Raw genomic sequence first — 13,775 nt, forward strand, 5'->3', positions numbered from 1 at the left:
GTGTTCCTGCTGAATCCATCTCCTCCTCGGGTCAGATGCCCTCTGACTCCTCCCCTCTGACTTTGGGCTGGTGCAGCAGGAAATACGGCTGGGTCTGCTGCTGCAACTGTCTTCCCCTTGCTCGGGCCTGGTTCGTGCTCATGCTGCTCACAGCCCCAGGGGAAGGGATAGGAGCCCTGTACCTGTTTTATGTCCCTTTCCCTTCACTTGGGTAGAGCTGCTTCTCATTACTGGTTCACTTAGGGGAGCTCTGCTGAATTAACATGTATGAGTGGTTGATGGCATAGGAACAGCTGCCATGCTGTTTTACACAGGGAGTACTTTGGGGAAAGTGGGTGCTGCTCCCCATATAAACTCTCCTGCAGCTATGGGAAAATGCTGAACCACTCCACCACCTGGGGCAGGAGCGGGGGCACTGTGCTGCGGGCAGGGCTCTGTTTCAGATGAGAGCCTGGCCAACTGTCAGTAAATAACTCCTGTCCCTGTGGGTTGGACACAGTGGGGCCCAGTGCTAGAAGCCTCCATGGAATAGACACCCCCCTCTCCCCAGCGTTCTGGCCACAGTCTAGAGGGGGTCATTACATGCTGCCTCATTCATGCCTTATGTAGTTCCATGGACAGGCAGAGTTTCACGTCCTGTTCCCAATGGTTCTGTGGCACCGTTGGACATTGTACAAGTGGCTGACGTACCTACCCCTGCGGAGTGGGGGGGGGGGCGTTGTACAACCATCAGCCTGAAGCTCTGGGGCTCCGTCTGGCTGAAAGACCCTCTCAAAGGTCTGGGGTGGCGGGCAGGGCTAGGGGCCCTGTGGTACAGACTTGTGGGGCAGGGGCAGAGCCCTCCTTGTTGCACTGTGAATGCCACTGCAGTACTTCCCAGGCGGGCTCCAGGCTCGTTTCTGTCCCAGGGCAGGGCAGCGTGCTGACAGCCTTAGTCAGAAGAGCAGAGCCCCGCTGCCTGCCAGGTCGCTGTTCTGAGCACATGAGAAGGGAGATGTGTGCATGGGGGTTCCTGAAGCCAGCACAGGGACCCTGCTCGTGCCTCATGGCTGGGGCTCTTGTATTCTGTGTAGGTTCCCCCGAAGAGGGCCCTCGTGTGATCTTTATGGTGGATTTGTGGCACCCGAATGTTGCAGCTGCCGAGCGCCAAGCCCTTGATTTTATCTTTGCTCCAGGACGATGATTGTGCTTCTTTGCCATAGTGGGTTTGAGGGCAGGTGGCTGGCCTACCGGGCTTTGCCTCATGCAGCCCCGCTGCTGTTCCATCTCCACCCATGGAAGCCTGCCTCACTGGAAACCTTTCTCATAGCACATACAGTGTTGGGTTTTCCCCTTTCCGGGGTTATTGTAAATGGAAGCTTCCAACTTGCATTAACTTACAGTCTCTTTCTTTCCATCATTGCTTCAGGGATTTCTTTCTGCCATGAGAGTGCATTATTTTCACTCTGTGATATAGATGCGGTGCCACTGTACTATGTGTTATGTTGCTACTGTGTTTGCAGCGTTCAGAATTAGAGTAACAAAATCAAGGGTGTTTGTTTGAATGTAATAATGTAACGTTTCTTGTGGTCACCAAAAAAACAAAAAAGTCAGCTAAGTGCTGTGCTCAGCCTGTCTTTGTCACTGTTTACGGTCACCGTGCGGACAACTCAGACAGCCAGATGGAAATGGCCGAGGAGCATGGTGGTCTCCCTGCTCCTTTGTGCAGAATAACTGCTCTGGGGCAGAGAGCATTCAGACCCGTTGCAAACCTGAAGCTGAAGAGCATGATGGTGCTTTGCAAACACAAGCTCTGTGCTAGCACATGGCATTGGGGCTGTGGGGCTAGAGGCTTTTAAAAACATTTTCCTTCTGTGTGCGAATAGCACGGCAGGTGGATGCTTAGGGCTGGGATGACGGCTCCAGTGCATTTGAGCAGAAGGTGTCTGTCCCTCAGCCTGCTGCCGCAAGCCCTTGGTCAGATTGGCTGTGAACACACAAAACAGCATTTCTGGTGCTTTCAGCTGAGCTGTTAGTGACCAAGGGGCTCAGCCCCAGGCAGACGCTGTTAAGGAGAGTTACACAGAAAACCTGAACCTTACGTTTGACCAAAGGTTTTTGTTAATTGGCCTAAACCCCTCATAGAGCTGTTACCTTACACTTTCAGAGCCCTGGGCTGGGATATACACACCAGCTACTGGGGCCTCAGCAGTGGGGCAAAGGGATGAGTTGTATGAAAGTAGAGAGTAACCGCATGAGTTGCCCAAGCACCCAAGGAAGTTGGTCTGTGTCCGGTTCTCAGTCTTCTCTCTCAGTGCATGGAATGGTAGAGCGTCAAACTGCCCTCTGCAGGTGGTATTTAATAACTTAGCCTAGTTCTAGAGCAGAAGGGAAATAGCCATCTGCCTACCTGTAAGAGTCGTGTCCACCAGCTAAACTGTGTTTTTCTTGGAGAGTATCTAATTGTCTGTGTGTCTCAGTACAGAGCTAATGTCAGGTGTATAATGTGTAACACAGCATGTCATGTATACAGCCAAATGTACTTACTGTTCTGACTAGAAAGCAAATGTGATAATGGGTAACTGCTGGAGGAGGAAAATGAGTCCATGAGGGTCCCTGGATTACTCACTACTGAATGATGTACAAGGGAAACTGCTGGAGGAGTTCAAATGAGTTTTCTACACAGATTTTTCAGTGATTAAATTGCAAGATAAGGCAGAAGTTTCAAATACATGAAGTATTTTTACACAAATATCTTCTTAAAAGAATACATAACGTGCATGATTTCTACGCACATTGAGTACTTTGTGATAGAATTACAAAGGAAGCAGGCTGACACAGTAACTGTGTTACAGTTTGGTGCCATTTGTACCAGTACATAAGGAAGATTATCAATAAACAGTTGTGGTGAAAAATGGAACAGGCTGTGTGTGTGTGGGTAGGGGATTTCCTCCACTTGCCACTGAGATGGCTGGTTTGCAGTAAAGACCTGGGACTTTGGATCCTTGCTATGTTGCCAGCTTGGGCCTGCTAAGACACCCATTACATGCAGGGCTGGCAGGTGGGAGGTAATGTACTAAGGAGAGCAGCAAGACCAGCTTTGGAGCAGAAGCTCTAGGAGGAAAGACTACAGGGAAGCAGGTGTGGCTAGGACTGAGAAAAGGCCACCATGCAGGGCTAGACCTATACTGAGAGGCTGTAAAGAGGACAGAGCAGCTGTCAGGCAGAGGACAGAAGAAACAGACTGGTTTAGTTCAATACCGAACACTGCTAAGAGGAGCATGGGCTGTAAAGCACAGGGCAGGGCCAACGCTGCAGCTCCATGGGAGGTGTGCCAGGTGAGAGCAGACACCCTTCAGCATGCTGGTTCTAAGACCAGATGCCAATGATTGGCACAGAACTGTTCAGATTAGCACCAATTGTTTCAGAGAAGTTGGTTTTTGGAAGAGCCAGAAAATCTCCAACCGCCCCACCCCATCAGTGCAGAAGAGAGCTGATGTTTGACTGCAACCCTTCCACATGCAGGATGTCGGCAAGGGTAAGAACATGGCCGTAGGGGCAGTCACAAGGGGGGGTTGCTGTTCCTGGCAGGGCCAGCGCAGCTCCCCTCCTCGACATGCTGTGGCGCAAGACCACCACATGCAGCGTCAGATCCCGCTGCCAGCACCCCGTGGCCGTGAAGCCCAGTGCGATGCTAGTTAAGTGCCAGGACAGGCATGTGCGTGTGAAGCAGGACAGCACCAACGCAGCCTGCCCCCGGAATTCCCTCGGGGGGCTGTGGGAAATGGCAGCAGGGCCCAGGGCAAGAAGCAGATTTATTGCTCTGTAATTCAGTGTATTGCAGTAAATAAATCTTGTTTCACTGCTTCTGCCCCAGCTCATCGGAGCTCATTTGCACCTGGTTATCCTCTGGCAGGACACCCCCCGCGCACCAGCCCAGACACACTCAGAGCGTGTCGCCCTCTGAACTCCTGGAGCTGGGGCTGCCTCAGCCTTCCCCAAACCAGCACTGCGAGCCACAGTGACTCTCAGGAGCAAATGCTGGGAGACCCCAGAATCTTCTGCTGGGGAGCATGTGCTGCAGGGAGGCTGCCCTGCTCCCCTCCCTACTACCCCCCACAGCACTTATTCCCCAAATGCAAGCCGTTACCCCGCCCTGTGCGTGATGGAGGAGCATGAGTGGGCTCCACCCACAGTCAGCTGCCCCAAGGCCCTCAGATTGCTGGGGAAGCTTGTAATCAGCTTGACACGACTGGGCACTATCCACAGCTCAGCTCGAACCTGGTCATTCGTGCCTAGCTGGGCAGCCGTGAGCACCCAGTATTCGCTTTCACAGGTCTCGTGTTTGCGCTGGCTGGGCAGCCTGTGCCAGGACCTGGGGCTCAGGACAGAGCTGCCCGTGTGGAGGGCCCACCTGTACGTGGCTGCCACAGCTAAAAGTGCCACATCAGCAGTGCCCACTTAGAGCTGTGTGAGCTCCCTGGGCAGCCATGGTACAATCCAGCACCCCCTGCTACCCCCCAACCCCCCAGCTCAGAGAGCTATTACGCCCAGCTGGAATGAGACCCTGGCAGAACTATGGCGATACACACTCAAGGCTGAAAATGGCCAGGTACAGGGAAGCTTAACCAGCAGTACAGTGAGGGTGAACAGCAGCTCTGCTTCAACAGTCACCCAACGCCTCTGCCCCAAAAGGTCTGAACAGACACGAGAATCGTTGTAATCCAAAATGCAGCCAGCTCTAGGGTAGAACACAGAGCAGCACACCACCACATCGGATGAGACTATTCAGGATTCCCTGGGTATTTCCACAGCATCCACTATATCGAGCTATTCACCACCAATACAAGTACCAGTATCCACCTGACACCGCAGGAAGAGCAGAGGGAGGCAGAACGCAGTTACCCAACTGGAATCCAGCAGGGCTGATGCACACTCAGAGACATCACTGGCAAGTCTGCCTGTGCCTGTTAAATTTAATAACTCAGATGTGCACCAGCCCTGGCTGTCCTGTCAATTGCACAGACTAGACCCAACACCATGCCTGTTGGAAACCAGCCGTGAAGTCCACAGGCCCTGAAGTCGATGTAAACTGTAGCCCAGGTACTGTGCTGTGAACTGGCAGAGCAAGAAGATGGCTCAGAGAGGCACTGAGATCCAGTGGTTAGAGTGAATGCCAAATCTCCTGACTTCCACTCACCTGCTGTGTGACTGTGGAAAGTCACATCCCCTCACTGCATCACTGACCACTTGACCCACTGAAGCCACCCGGGACATGCATTTTAGTTCTCTAGGCAAGGGACGGGCCTAGCTCCCTAGACAGGTTCCACTGCTCCTTGTGTCTGAGCTGCAGAGCGGGCCAGGAGAAAGGCTGCAGACTGAGCCCACTCCCCAAGGGGCAAGGACCCAAACCAAGCCCATCTCATTCTACCAAGAGCACATCACACTCATTTATACAGTGCCTGACCCCTGGGCACTGCATATTACCATTCGGAGAGCCAAGAGCCCATGGCTTGCCTCACCCTGCCACATGACACCCAGAGCGACGTACCCTCTCACAGCCTCTTCTGAAGGCCAAGCCACTGTGGTGTGTAGCTAGTCAGCTCCCATTTGGGTAGGACCCAGATGCCACAGCCCATGACTTACAGCAACACCAGGGCACGTGCCTGAAGCGGAGCGGAGCATCTCAGCGACAGCCACAAGCGCAGTCAGCTGCAGATGCAGAGCTAGAAGATGGGGGAAACTTGCCAGCTGCCCCGATTTCTGTTCTCCCCGCTCAGAGAAAGGGCCACCAGCTTGCAGGGAAGGGTTTCCCAAAACGATCTGGGGAAGCATGTCCAGCCCCCTGCTCCAAGTCCATCAGTGGCCTTGGGTAGGGGAAGTCTGAGGAAGCAGCTCGCCGCATTGCTGGTCAAGCATCTGCGACTGAAGAGTAAATGATCAAAAGCACATAGGCAACTAGTCCCACACGTCACTTGGCTCCGGAGGCGCCAGGCGTGGTAGCAGGGCTCCCAGGCTGCGATGCACTCGGACCCGCTCTGCCCTCACAGCGGCCGCTTTTTAGGGGTTCTTTTTAACACCACTGTTCTCTCGAAGCACAACAAACTCCAACACGACACGACCCAGCCTTGGGCTGCTCCTGAGACAAATGCCCTCTCCATAATCACATGCCTGGGATGGGCCTCACTGTCCAGACGTAAGGAGTAACGGAAAACAAGGGCATCGCAGCTGGGAGCGTGGCTGACAGATGGCACAGCAGCTTGTAGCAGACGATTTCTGAAGACAGCAAATTTGTGTATTTACTTTCTGCTTCATTACTAGATGATCATAATGACCTTCGGACCGTAAAGTCTAGGATTCTATTAGATGTGTCCAATGGCCTGTGATGGGATGTTCGATGGGGTGGGATCTGAGTTACTACAGAGAATTCTTTCCCAGGTGTCTGGCTGGTGAGTCTTGCCCACATGCTCAGGGTTCAGCTGATCACCATATTTGGGGTCGGGAAGGAATTTTCCTCCAGGGCAGATTGGCAGAGGCCCTGGGGGTTTTTCCACTTTCCTCTGTAGCATGGGGCATAGGTCACTTGCTAGAGGATTCTCTGCACCACAAAGTCTTTAAACCACGAGTTGAGGACTTCAGTAGCTCAGACATAGGTGACAGGTTTATCGCAGGAGTGGGTGGGTGAGATTCTGTTGCCTGCGTTGTGCAGGTCAGACTCGATGATCATAATGGTCCCTTCTGACCTTAAAGTCTATGAGTCTACGAAGAGCTACCTAGCGTCTGTCCCTACTCAGGCCTTTTACACAGCCCCTCACGGGGGCGTCGTTCCCTTGCTCTTCACAGATCTCAGTCACCCACTGATCAAAGCTCCCAGGGTGGGAGGCTGCATAATCTCCCTGTAACACGCTGGGGGCACGAGGGAGTATTCCGGCAGCCCCTAGCAGCTCAGCTTGTTGTCACACAGCTGCTTCGGCCAGACTCCGAGACTTCCCTGCCTCAGAGAAAATCTGGCTACTTTGCTGGGGAGCAGCAAGGCTGTGGAAAGACCCACAGCAACCAATGTCTGCATGGCGTCAGGACACCATCTGGCTAAGTACAGGCAGCAGCCCCTGGGCCAGAATGTCCGAGAACACTGCCCACTGCACTAGGGCAGAGACAGGGACAGGATTCCTTGCTCACCTGCAGGGTGGAGTGTGCTCTTTCTGGCTCCAGGACATGAACAATATGCAAGCTGGTTGCAGTGCAGGGAGCAGTGCCGTGGCACTGTGCCGATTTTTCACATCAGTTGTCGCTGCATGCGGAAGATCAGCTTTTCAGCTCATGCCAGGAACCACAGCAGACTAGCTGCTGCTTACATTTCTACACAGGGCACTTACCACTACAACTCTCAGCTACTGGACCAGCATTCGTGGGGAGCTTGGCAGCGTTTGGAGCAGAGAAGCCTGGCCACACTTAGCTGGCTGCCCTCCTGTCTGCTGAAATGCTTTTCTGCTGACAAAGTGGGGGCCAGACTCCACCACACCCAGCAAGCCAGGAGCTGAATCTTCCTTGAGCTCACTGAGCCACCCCGCTAAGGCCTGCACAAAGATGCCCTGTAAACAGACAACAATGAAAATGGGGTGGGGACCCCACTGGAAACCATGATTGTTCTAGCAGAGCCAGAGCCTGGGATGAGAGTCACTAGGGCAGCATTTACCTACCCAGCTCAGAGGGGGAAGACAGCAAACAGCACTGGCCAGAGCAAGGTTCCCAGCACAGCTCTGCTCCTGCACCTCAGTCCTGCCCTGCAGCCCACACCAGGCCAGTAACACCTCTGTCCTCTCCCACTGCCATACAGTGCTGGGCTGCCCACACTCCTCTGCCACGCCTTCAAGAGGAAAGGCCACCAAAGGGTGATTTTGGGTGGTGTCTAAGCAGTGGAGACACGCCACTGAACTGCACCTAATTAACTTGCACAGAACGGGAGTGCAGCGCTGGATACACATGGTACTGTGGGAGCCCACTGGTCAGCCAGCCAGCCCCCAGTGTTAGAAGTCACAAGTGAGAGGATCGTGCAATAAATAGGACTCTATCATTTCTGACTAGTAGTGAATGGATGAGTCCTGTGGACTCCTCTTTATTTTACTTTATTTCAACTGCCACATAGATGGTCATACACAGAGCAGCTGCAATCTGTGAAATACACAAAATGGTCTCAGAGAGATGACAGGTATCAATCACCTGGCTCAGGTCTACGCTGCCTTAATTGCTAATCTGATGCAATCCATAAAGTTGCCAAAAATGAAATTCAGTTTGTTTCAGCAAAGATGGCAGCTGTGAGGAGCTGTAAAGCTTTTTTGTGTGATCAGCTAATGGGCTCTGCAAATACAGTAGAGCTGAATCCAGGGTAGCAAGAAAGCAAGGAGGTAAGGTCAGCTTTGGCAGTAAAAGTGTCTCCATAGGAGGAGTGGGAGACAGACCGAAGATCTGGGTGCAGATACAGCACAGGCCCGGGCCCTGCACCACAGGCTGTGAGCACAGTGTGTTCAGGCCTGTATATGGATATCGTAATGGCACTCATGAAAGGCAGGGATGCTGCGGGGAGACAACAGGTTACAGTGGTTTTCTGCTCTTGGTGGGCAGTTTGGAAGGCCAGTGTTAAGCAGCTCACCAAAGTAAGGAATGCTGTAGACAGATGGAGGGACTAGGAGACCTCCCAGACATTGCTGTGATAAAAACCTAAGTGCTTCGTATTACTGCAAGACAGTTGTTAGTTCTCCTTCTATTCCTGTTAGTCTGACAATATGCAGAGCACTGTTAATTCAAGGTGAGGCACTACCTGGTGATGGGATCATTTCTGTAGCTCCAGAGGTGTAAATAATTCGAAGTCTGACTGACTAGGAGCGTAGGCACAGGAATTCCACAGCGAGAATCAGCGACAGACCGCTCACAAAGCAGGTTTTGCACAGCAACCCGTCACCCTGTGCAACTGAGAGCAAGCAAATTGTTCGCTTTCAGTCAAGGCACGCCAGGTGCATCAGCAGTGAGTCCTGAGCAGCACTGTGCCAGTGAAATCTGCCTCCTTGATTCTTTGGAAACAGTCACCATTTCCTACCATACTAGACCTCGACAATGCAAAGTGGCCCCATAGCAAGCACACAGCATGCTGGGTTACCTGGCAATACAGAACACCATCCCAAGGGCAAAGCACTCAGCGGCTCCAGGTTATGCACTGTTTAACCAACCAAGGATACGACACGCAAATAAAGCTTTGTGCCCCCAAGTTCTTTAAAGAGCAGCTGGCATGGAATAAAAGTCCTGGCATTTTAGCTTATTAGAGACAGAGCTTCTTCTGCCTTGGATTTGGACAGGCCATTCCAGGTGGTCAAACCACGCTCAGAGTAGATTCACCCCGTGCTTCAGCAGCTTTTGTTTGGCCTTGCCTGGTAAGCTGAACGCACTGTCATGAGGGTTGGGAACCCCTGAGTTGCGCAGTGGAGCAGCCAGCTGCTGGAAGTACGTTTCCTGGACCAGGTTCTGGCAGGCATAGACGGCAGTGGAGGCGTTCCTATTGGGGCAGGAAGGAAAGCAAAGGTCAGGGCTCTGGGAGACAGAAATAAGCACCCTGATGGTCTTCGCAAGTTCCATTAGAACACATGGGAGCGTGACACTAAACTGCCAGCTCCAAGGACTAGAATAAAGGGTGCTCTCAGAGGCATGGGCACCCCAACTGGCTCTCCTCCTGCTGGACCACTTCATAAGAACAGGGTGCACCTATGTCTGACAGCGTGAGCAACACATGTCATGTACTAAACCCTGGGAAAACAAAAGGCTGACAAGGTGCCCCACCATCAGACAGGTCTTGATCTCCTCCCAGAAAAGACCCACCTCCCCTCCCCAACCCACCCAGTCAGCTGGGATTAACCCTTCCACTGCCACAGCTACACCAGATATTCACCCTCCTAAGCATTCACTTGGCTAGCTGGTAGGCAAACCTAGGACACCAAGGGCTGATGGATAAACACTCTGCACATGTATCAGCCTCCTACTTTGGAGGAGGCAGAGTCCCTATTGCTGGCTGGGAGTGGCTCCCCCCACAGTACCCGTGAAGCAGGGAGCTGCCAGCATGAAGATGTCGAGCAGCTGTTCCAGGGGACACTGTGCCCCAAGGCTGATCTGACTCACACCTGCACGTCAAACTCTAGCAGGACAGCTCAGCCAGCCAGTTTTAGGTGGCAGCCCCTCTCTCCATGGGGTCTGTAGCCAGCTAATGATGTCTCTCTCTATGCATGCTGTCCCCACAATAATAGAGTCCTGGATTCAGAGGCCAGAAGGGAGCATTGGACCATCTAGTCTGACCTCCTGTACAGCACAGGCCAGAGACCTGCCCCCAAATCATTCCTAGAGCAGAGCGTTTAGGATGACATCCAATCTTGATTTAAACATAGTCAGTGATGGAGACTCTACTCTCACTTGGTGAATTGTTCAGTGGGGAATTACTCTCACTGCTAAACATTTACACCCTAGTCCCAGCCTGATTTTGTCTAGCTTCAACTTCCAGCCACTGGATTGTGTTACCTTTCGCTGTTACACTGAGGATTCTTATTGTTGTACCCCCAGAGGTACTTACAGACTGATCAAATCACCCCTTCACCTTCTCTTTGTTAAGATAAGCAGATTGAGCTTCTTGAGTCCATCACTAGAAGACAGGTTTTCTAACCCTTTCATCATTCTCATGGCTCTTCTCTGACCCCTCGCCAGTGTATCAACTTAACGCACTGACCACACTGGTAGCAGCCATGGCAGCTCACAGCAGGTCCCCCGTCAGAGGCTTAGGCTGGCTCACAGTTTGCTGCCTAAAACCATCTAATACACAGGGGTTGGTTTGTTGCAGTGTGGACCCAGGCCTGTGTAAACAGATAGCCTGGATTCTCCTCCTTCCTGCTACGTGTGCTCCTGCTGTCACTGCGTGCATCCCCTCTGGGCACGGCAGCGAGGGAGAGCTGCTCAGAGTTTCCCAGGACGCCTGAACGCTAACATGATAAGGCAGCAGAGTAGCCATGGAAGTGCAGGCATGGCTGTGAAGGCCAAGCAGCTGGTGTGGATACAAACGGAACCAGTTCCTTGGGATCAGTTAAAGGAACGGGGTGGAGGCAGTGACCGTGACAATAGGAAAGGCTCTGACTGCGATAAGACCATCTGGCTTGCAGCATCAGAATTTAGTTTGTCAGACACATTACAGCTTGTTTCCAACCCAACAAGCCATGCAAGAAAACAAAACTAGACTGCCAATTTCCGGCGCCTTTGGCTCTAAGCCAAGACACAAGTTTACTAGGAAGAGCTATATTTAAAGCTGTAGCTTAGAACCTTATGGTGCCAGGAATTGGCAACATTCTAGCAGTACGTCTTCATCCAAACCCTTGGCACTACTCACTCTGCTAGGAAGATCAGGCCCAGATACACAGCACCCAGCCCTACTTGTGGGCAGCAAATCAAATGGCCTGTGTTTAATTACTGAACATCAGGAAATGAGTTGAGCTGACTGGCCTTTGGTGAGAGGCAGCTCTAGGATTATAGAGTGTGCAGAACACAATGAGCCTTAGAACAGAGTTTGTAAGGTTCCCTTGCCTGGCTCTCCTGGGTCCTACACAGAGCTCGTCGGCCGGGATTTCCAACCAGCACGACTGTACCTCTTGCAGACAAGTAGCTTCAAGCTCCTCATCTAAAATGCAAGCGGGTTCTGAAGTGCTCCCCACTCTCCTCCTCACCCTATCACCTCTGGAAGTGAGCGGCTCCCATGGCTGAAGAGAGGAGGGGGTGCCAGGCAGCCCTTACCTGATTGTCATTTCAGAAGCAGTCGGGAGCTGGTTGAAGTCAGAGTGGATGAGACTAGCAGCTCTCAGGAAGTGCTGATCCTGAGCGCCCAGTACCTGGGGCAGGTTTGCTGCAGAGGAGGAGGGATAGGTTAGGAAGCTGCCTGTGCAGGGTAGTTTGCCCCAGCTGGGTCAGCAGGAGAGGATGCTGGATTTCTGCACCCTGCTGGGGCGGTCGGAGAATAGAGCCAAAGGAACACCCCGTGTGACTCAAAGCTGGCATGATGGGGATGAAGGTATGTTATTGGCTCACAGAGTCCTCAAGCACTGCACAAATATAAAGCCAAAGTAATTTCCTGAAGAGACTATGATCCAAGAGGCTCGACAGGGTGGAGCCTTTTGCCAGCGGGATCTTAAACCCAGCAGGAGCCCAGGCCGTTTCTGAAGGAAGGATGGATGAGCCGGGGCTGTGCTAACTGCAAACAGTGTTTCAGGCAAATGTCTGGAGCATGAGATCTTAACGCATGAAACTTAAAGCAAAGCTCGTTCTCCTGTCTAACTCCTCTTCTGGGTGTACTGCAAAACAGCAAGCCCTAGAACCAAGAAGACAAGCCCTCACCTGTGAGTACGTTCTGAATGCAGTCATAGTGAGTAAAGCTGTAGGTGGCTTTGGCTGCAGAGGAATGGTCTTTCGGGAAAGTCTCCTTCAGGTGAACCTCCAGGCCATTGAGAGAAGCCAGACTGCTGTGATACTGCAAACAGTGCAACACAAACGTGCATCAGAGCGGATTTCCCTGTTTAACAAGGGCTGTAACCCGCCCGGACAACAAACATGGATGACACGCAAACGACCCCAGGGACGGCGAGAAGGACCGAAATGCTGGGTCTAATCCAGCCCAGGTTGCCAACCCCTGGAAGCGTTATCACCTCAAGGCTGTTTGGTATTAATTGGTGGATCTCCGTCCATTCATTGGCCCACAAGTCAGTGACACAAGGGGTTTGGCAAAGGACACCACTGTGGGAAAAGGGCCTTTCAAGCACCAATTGCAATTCACCAATGGGAGGATGCAAGACTCAGTGACTTTACTACCTTCCAGTGCTTCTCTATGGGGCTCCCATTTTCAGAAGGCACTGTCTGCTACTTTTTGTAGCAGTAACCGAATAGCCTGTTGATTACTGGGATGGCAGAAGCCACTTGCTTCTGTAACTGAAAATTAGTGTTAGGTGGGTTACAGTGTAATACAGTTGAATTGTGTTTAATTGCAGAAGCCAGGTGGTAGATGCACCCTGCCCCTGGGTGTCCCACTGCCCCCACTCTCCCTCCAGACAACGGAGCTTTTCACAGCTTCAAAGGGGGTTTTAACCCTCCTCCCACTGAGCTGGATGGGCTTGTGGAAACAGCCCTTCTGCCCCTGACTCCATTCAAACCACAGCACCCCAGACGAAGATCCTCTACAAATAACTCACAGGCTACAATTGATCCCAAGAACACACTGCCTCAGACTGGGCATTAGCCGATGGGACTGCTGCCCAACAAGACACAGGAGGACCTCTTTGTCTCTTACTACAGTGGGGTGCCCAGACAGGCTGAACTGCCTGGATGAGGCCGGGTGGACAAGATCTCCCACTGCAGTCTGCTGCCTGTCAAATGCTAGGAAGGTTAGTTTTCTAATCCCCAAGGCTATCCCTGTTCTTTCCTCAGCTGCAGGGAGGATTAAGCCTCAATTCACCATGCTGGTGATACCAACTCTACTCATGACCCTGCTGGTCTCAGAACAGGTTCTCTTTTCTGTACAACAGAATGAAGGGATAAATCCAAAGATGCTTCCAATTGTCTGCACAGAGACAGACCTTGCATGACAATTTCTGCTCTGCCCTGAGGGTCTGTGTCACAGAAACACCCTCCCACTGAAATGGGATGGTTCGCACTTCCTGTGCCTATTCAAGCTACGTGATTAGAATGCCCTGGCCTTCTCTGGTGTCTGCATTCAAAGGCCTCACAGA

At 52.3% G+C, this 13,775-nt stretch overlaps 2 protein-coding genes across 12 annotated transcripts in view; one reads left to right on the forward strand and one right to left on the reverse strand.

The window, feature by feature from the left end:
- Positions 1-13,775, forward strand: part of LOC140898606 (aspartate beta-hydroxylase domain-containing protein 2) — a 49,120-nt gene that overhangs the window by 11,511 nt on the left and 23,834 nt on the right. The window contains exon 4 of one of the 8 annotated variants that reach the window (XM_078848942.1): positions 1-1,156. The exons of 5 other annotated variants lie outside the window; for them this stretch is intronic. In XM_078848942.1, the coding sequence (XP_078705068.1) occupies positions 1-215 (215 nt within the window). In that variant the 3' untranslated portion in view covers positions 216-1,156. Of the gene's footprint in view, positions 3,845-13,775 lie in introns of those variants that run through there. 2 more of the 8 variants (XM_078848944.1, XM_078848943.1) reach the window with 2 other exon arrangements.
- The window catches only part of HPS4 (HPS4 biogenesis of lysosomal organelles complex 3 subunit 2), a 27,238-nt gene continuing 16,127 nt past the window's right edge, over positions 2,665-13,775 (reverse strand). For all 4 annotated transcript variants that reach the window (XM_078848936.1, XM_078848937.1, XM_073312644.2 and 1 more), the window contains 3 exons: positions 12,391-12,523; positions 11,794-11,902; positions 2,665-9,526 (listed from right to left, as the gene is read on the reverse strand). In XM_078848936.1, the coding sequence (XP_078705062.1) occupies positions 9,355-9,526; positions 11,794-11,902; positions 12,391-12,523 (414 nt within the window). In that variant the 3' untranslated portion in view covers positions 2,665-9,354. The remainder of the gene's footprint in view (positions 9,527-11,793; positions 11,903-12,390; positions 12,524-13,775) is intronic.

The sequence above is a fragment of the Lepidochelys kempii genome, chromosome 15 (assembly GCF_965140285.1).
Source record: "Lepidochelys kempii isolate rLepKem1 chromosome 15, rLepKem1.hap1, whole genome shotgun sequence".
NCBI classification, from domain to species: Eukaryota; Metazoa; Chordata; order Testudines; family Cheloniidae; genus Lepidochelys; species Lepidochelys kempii.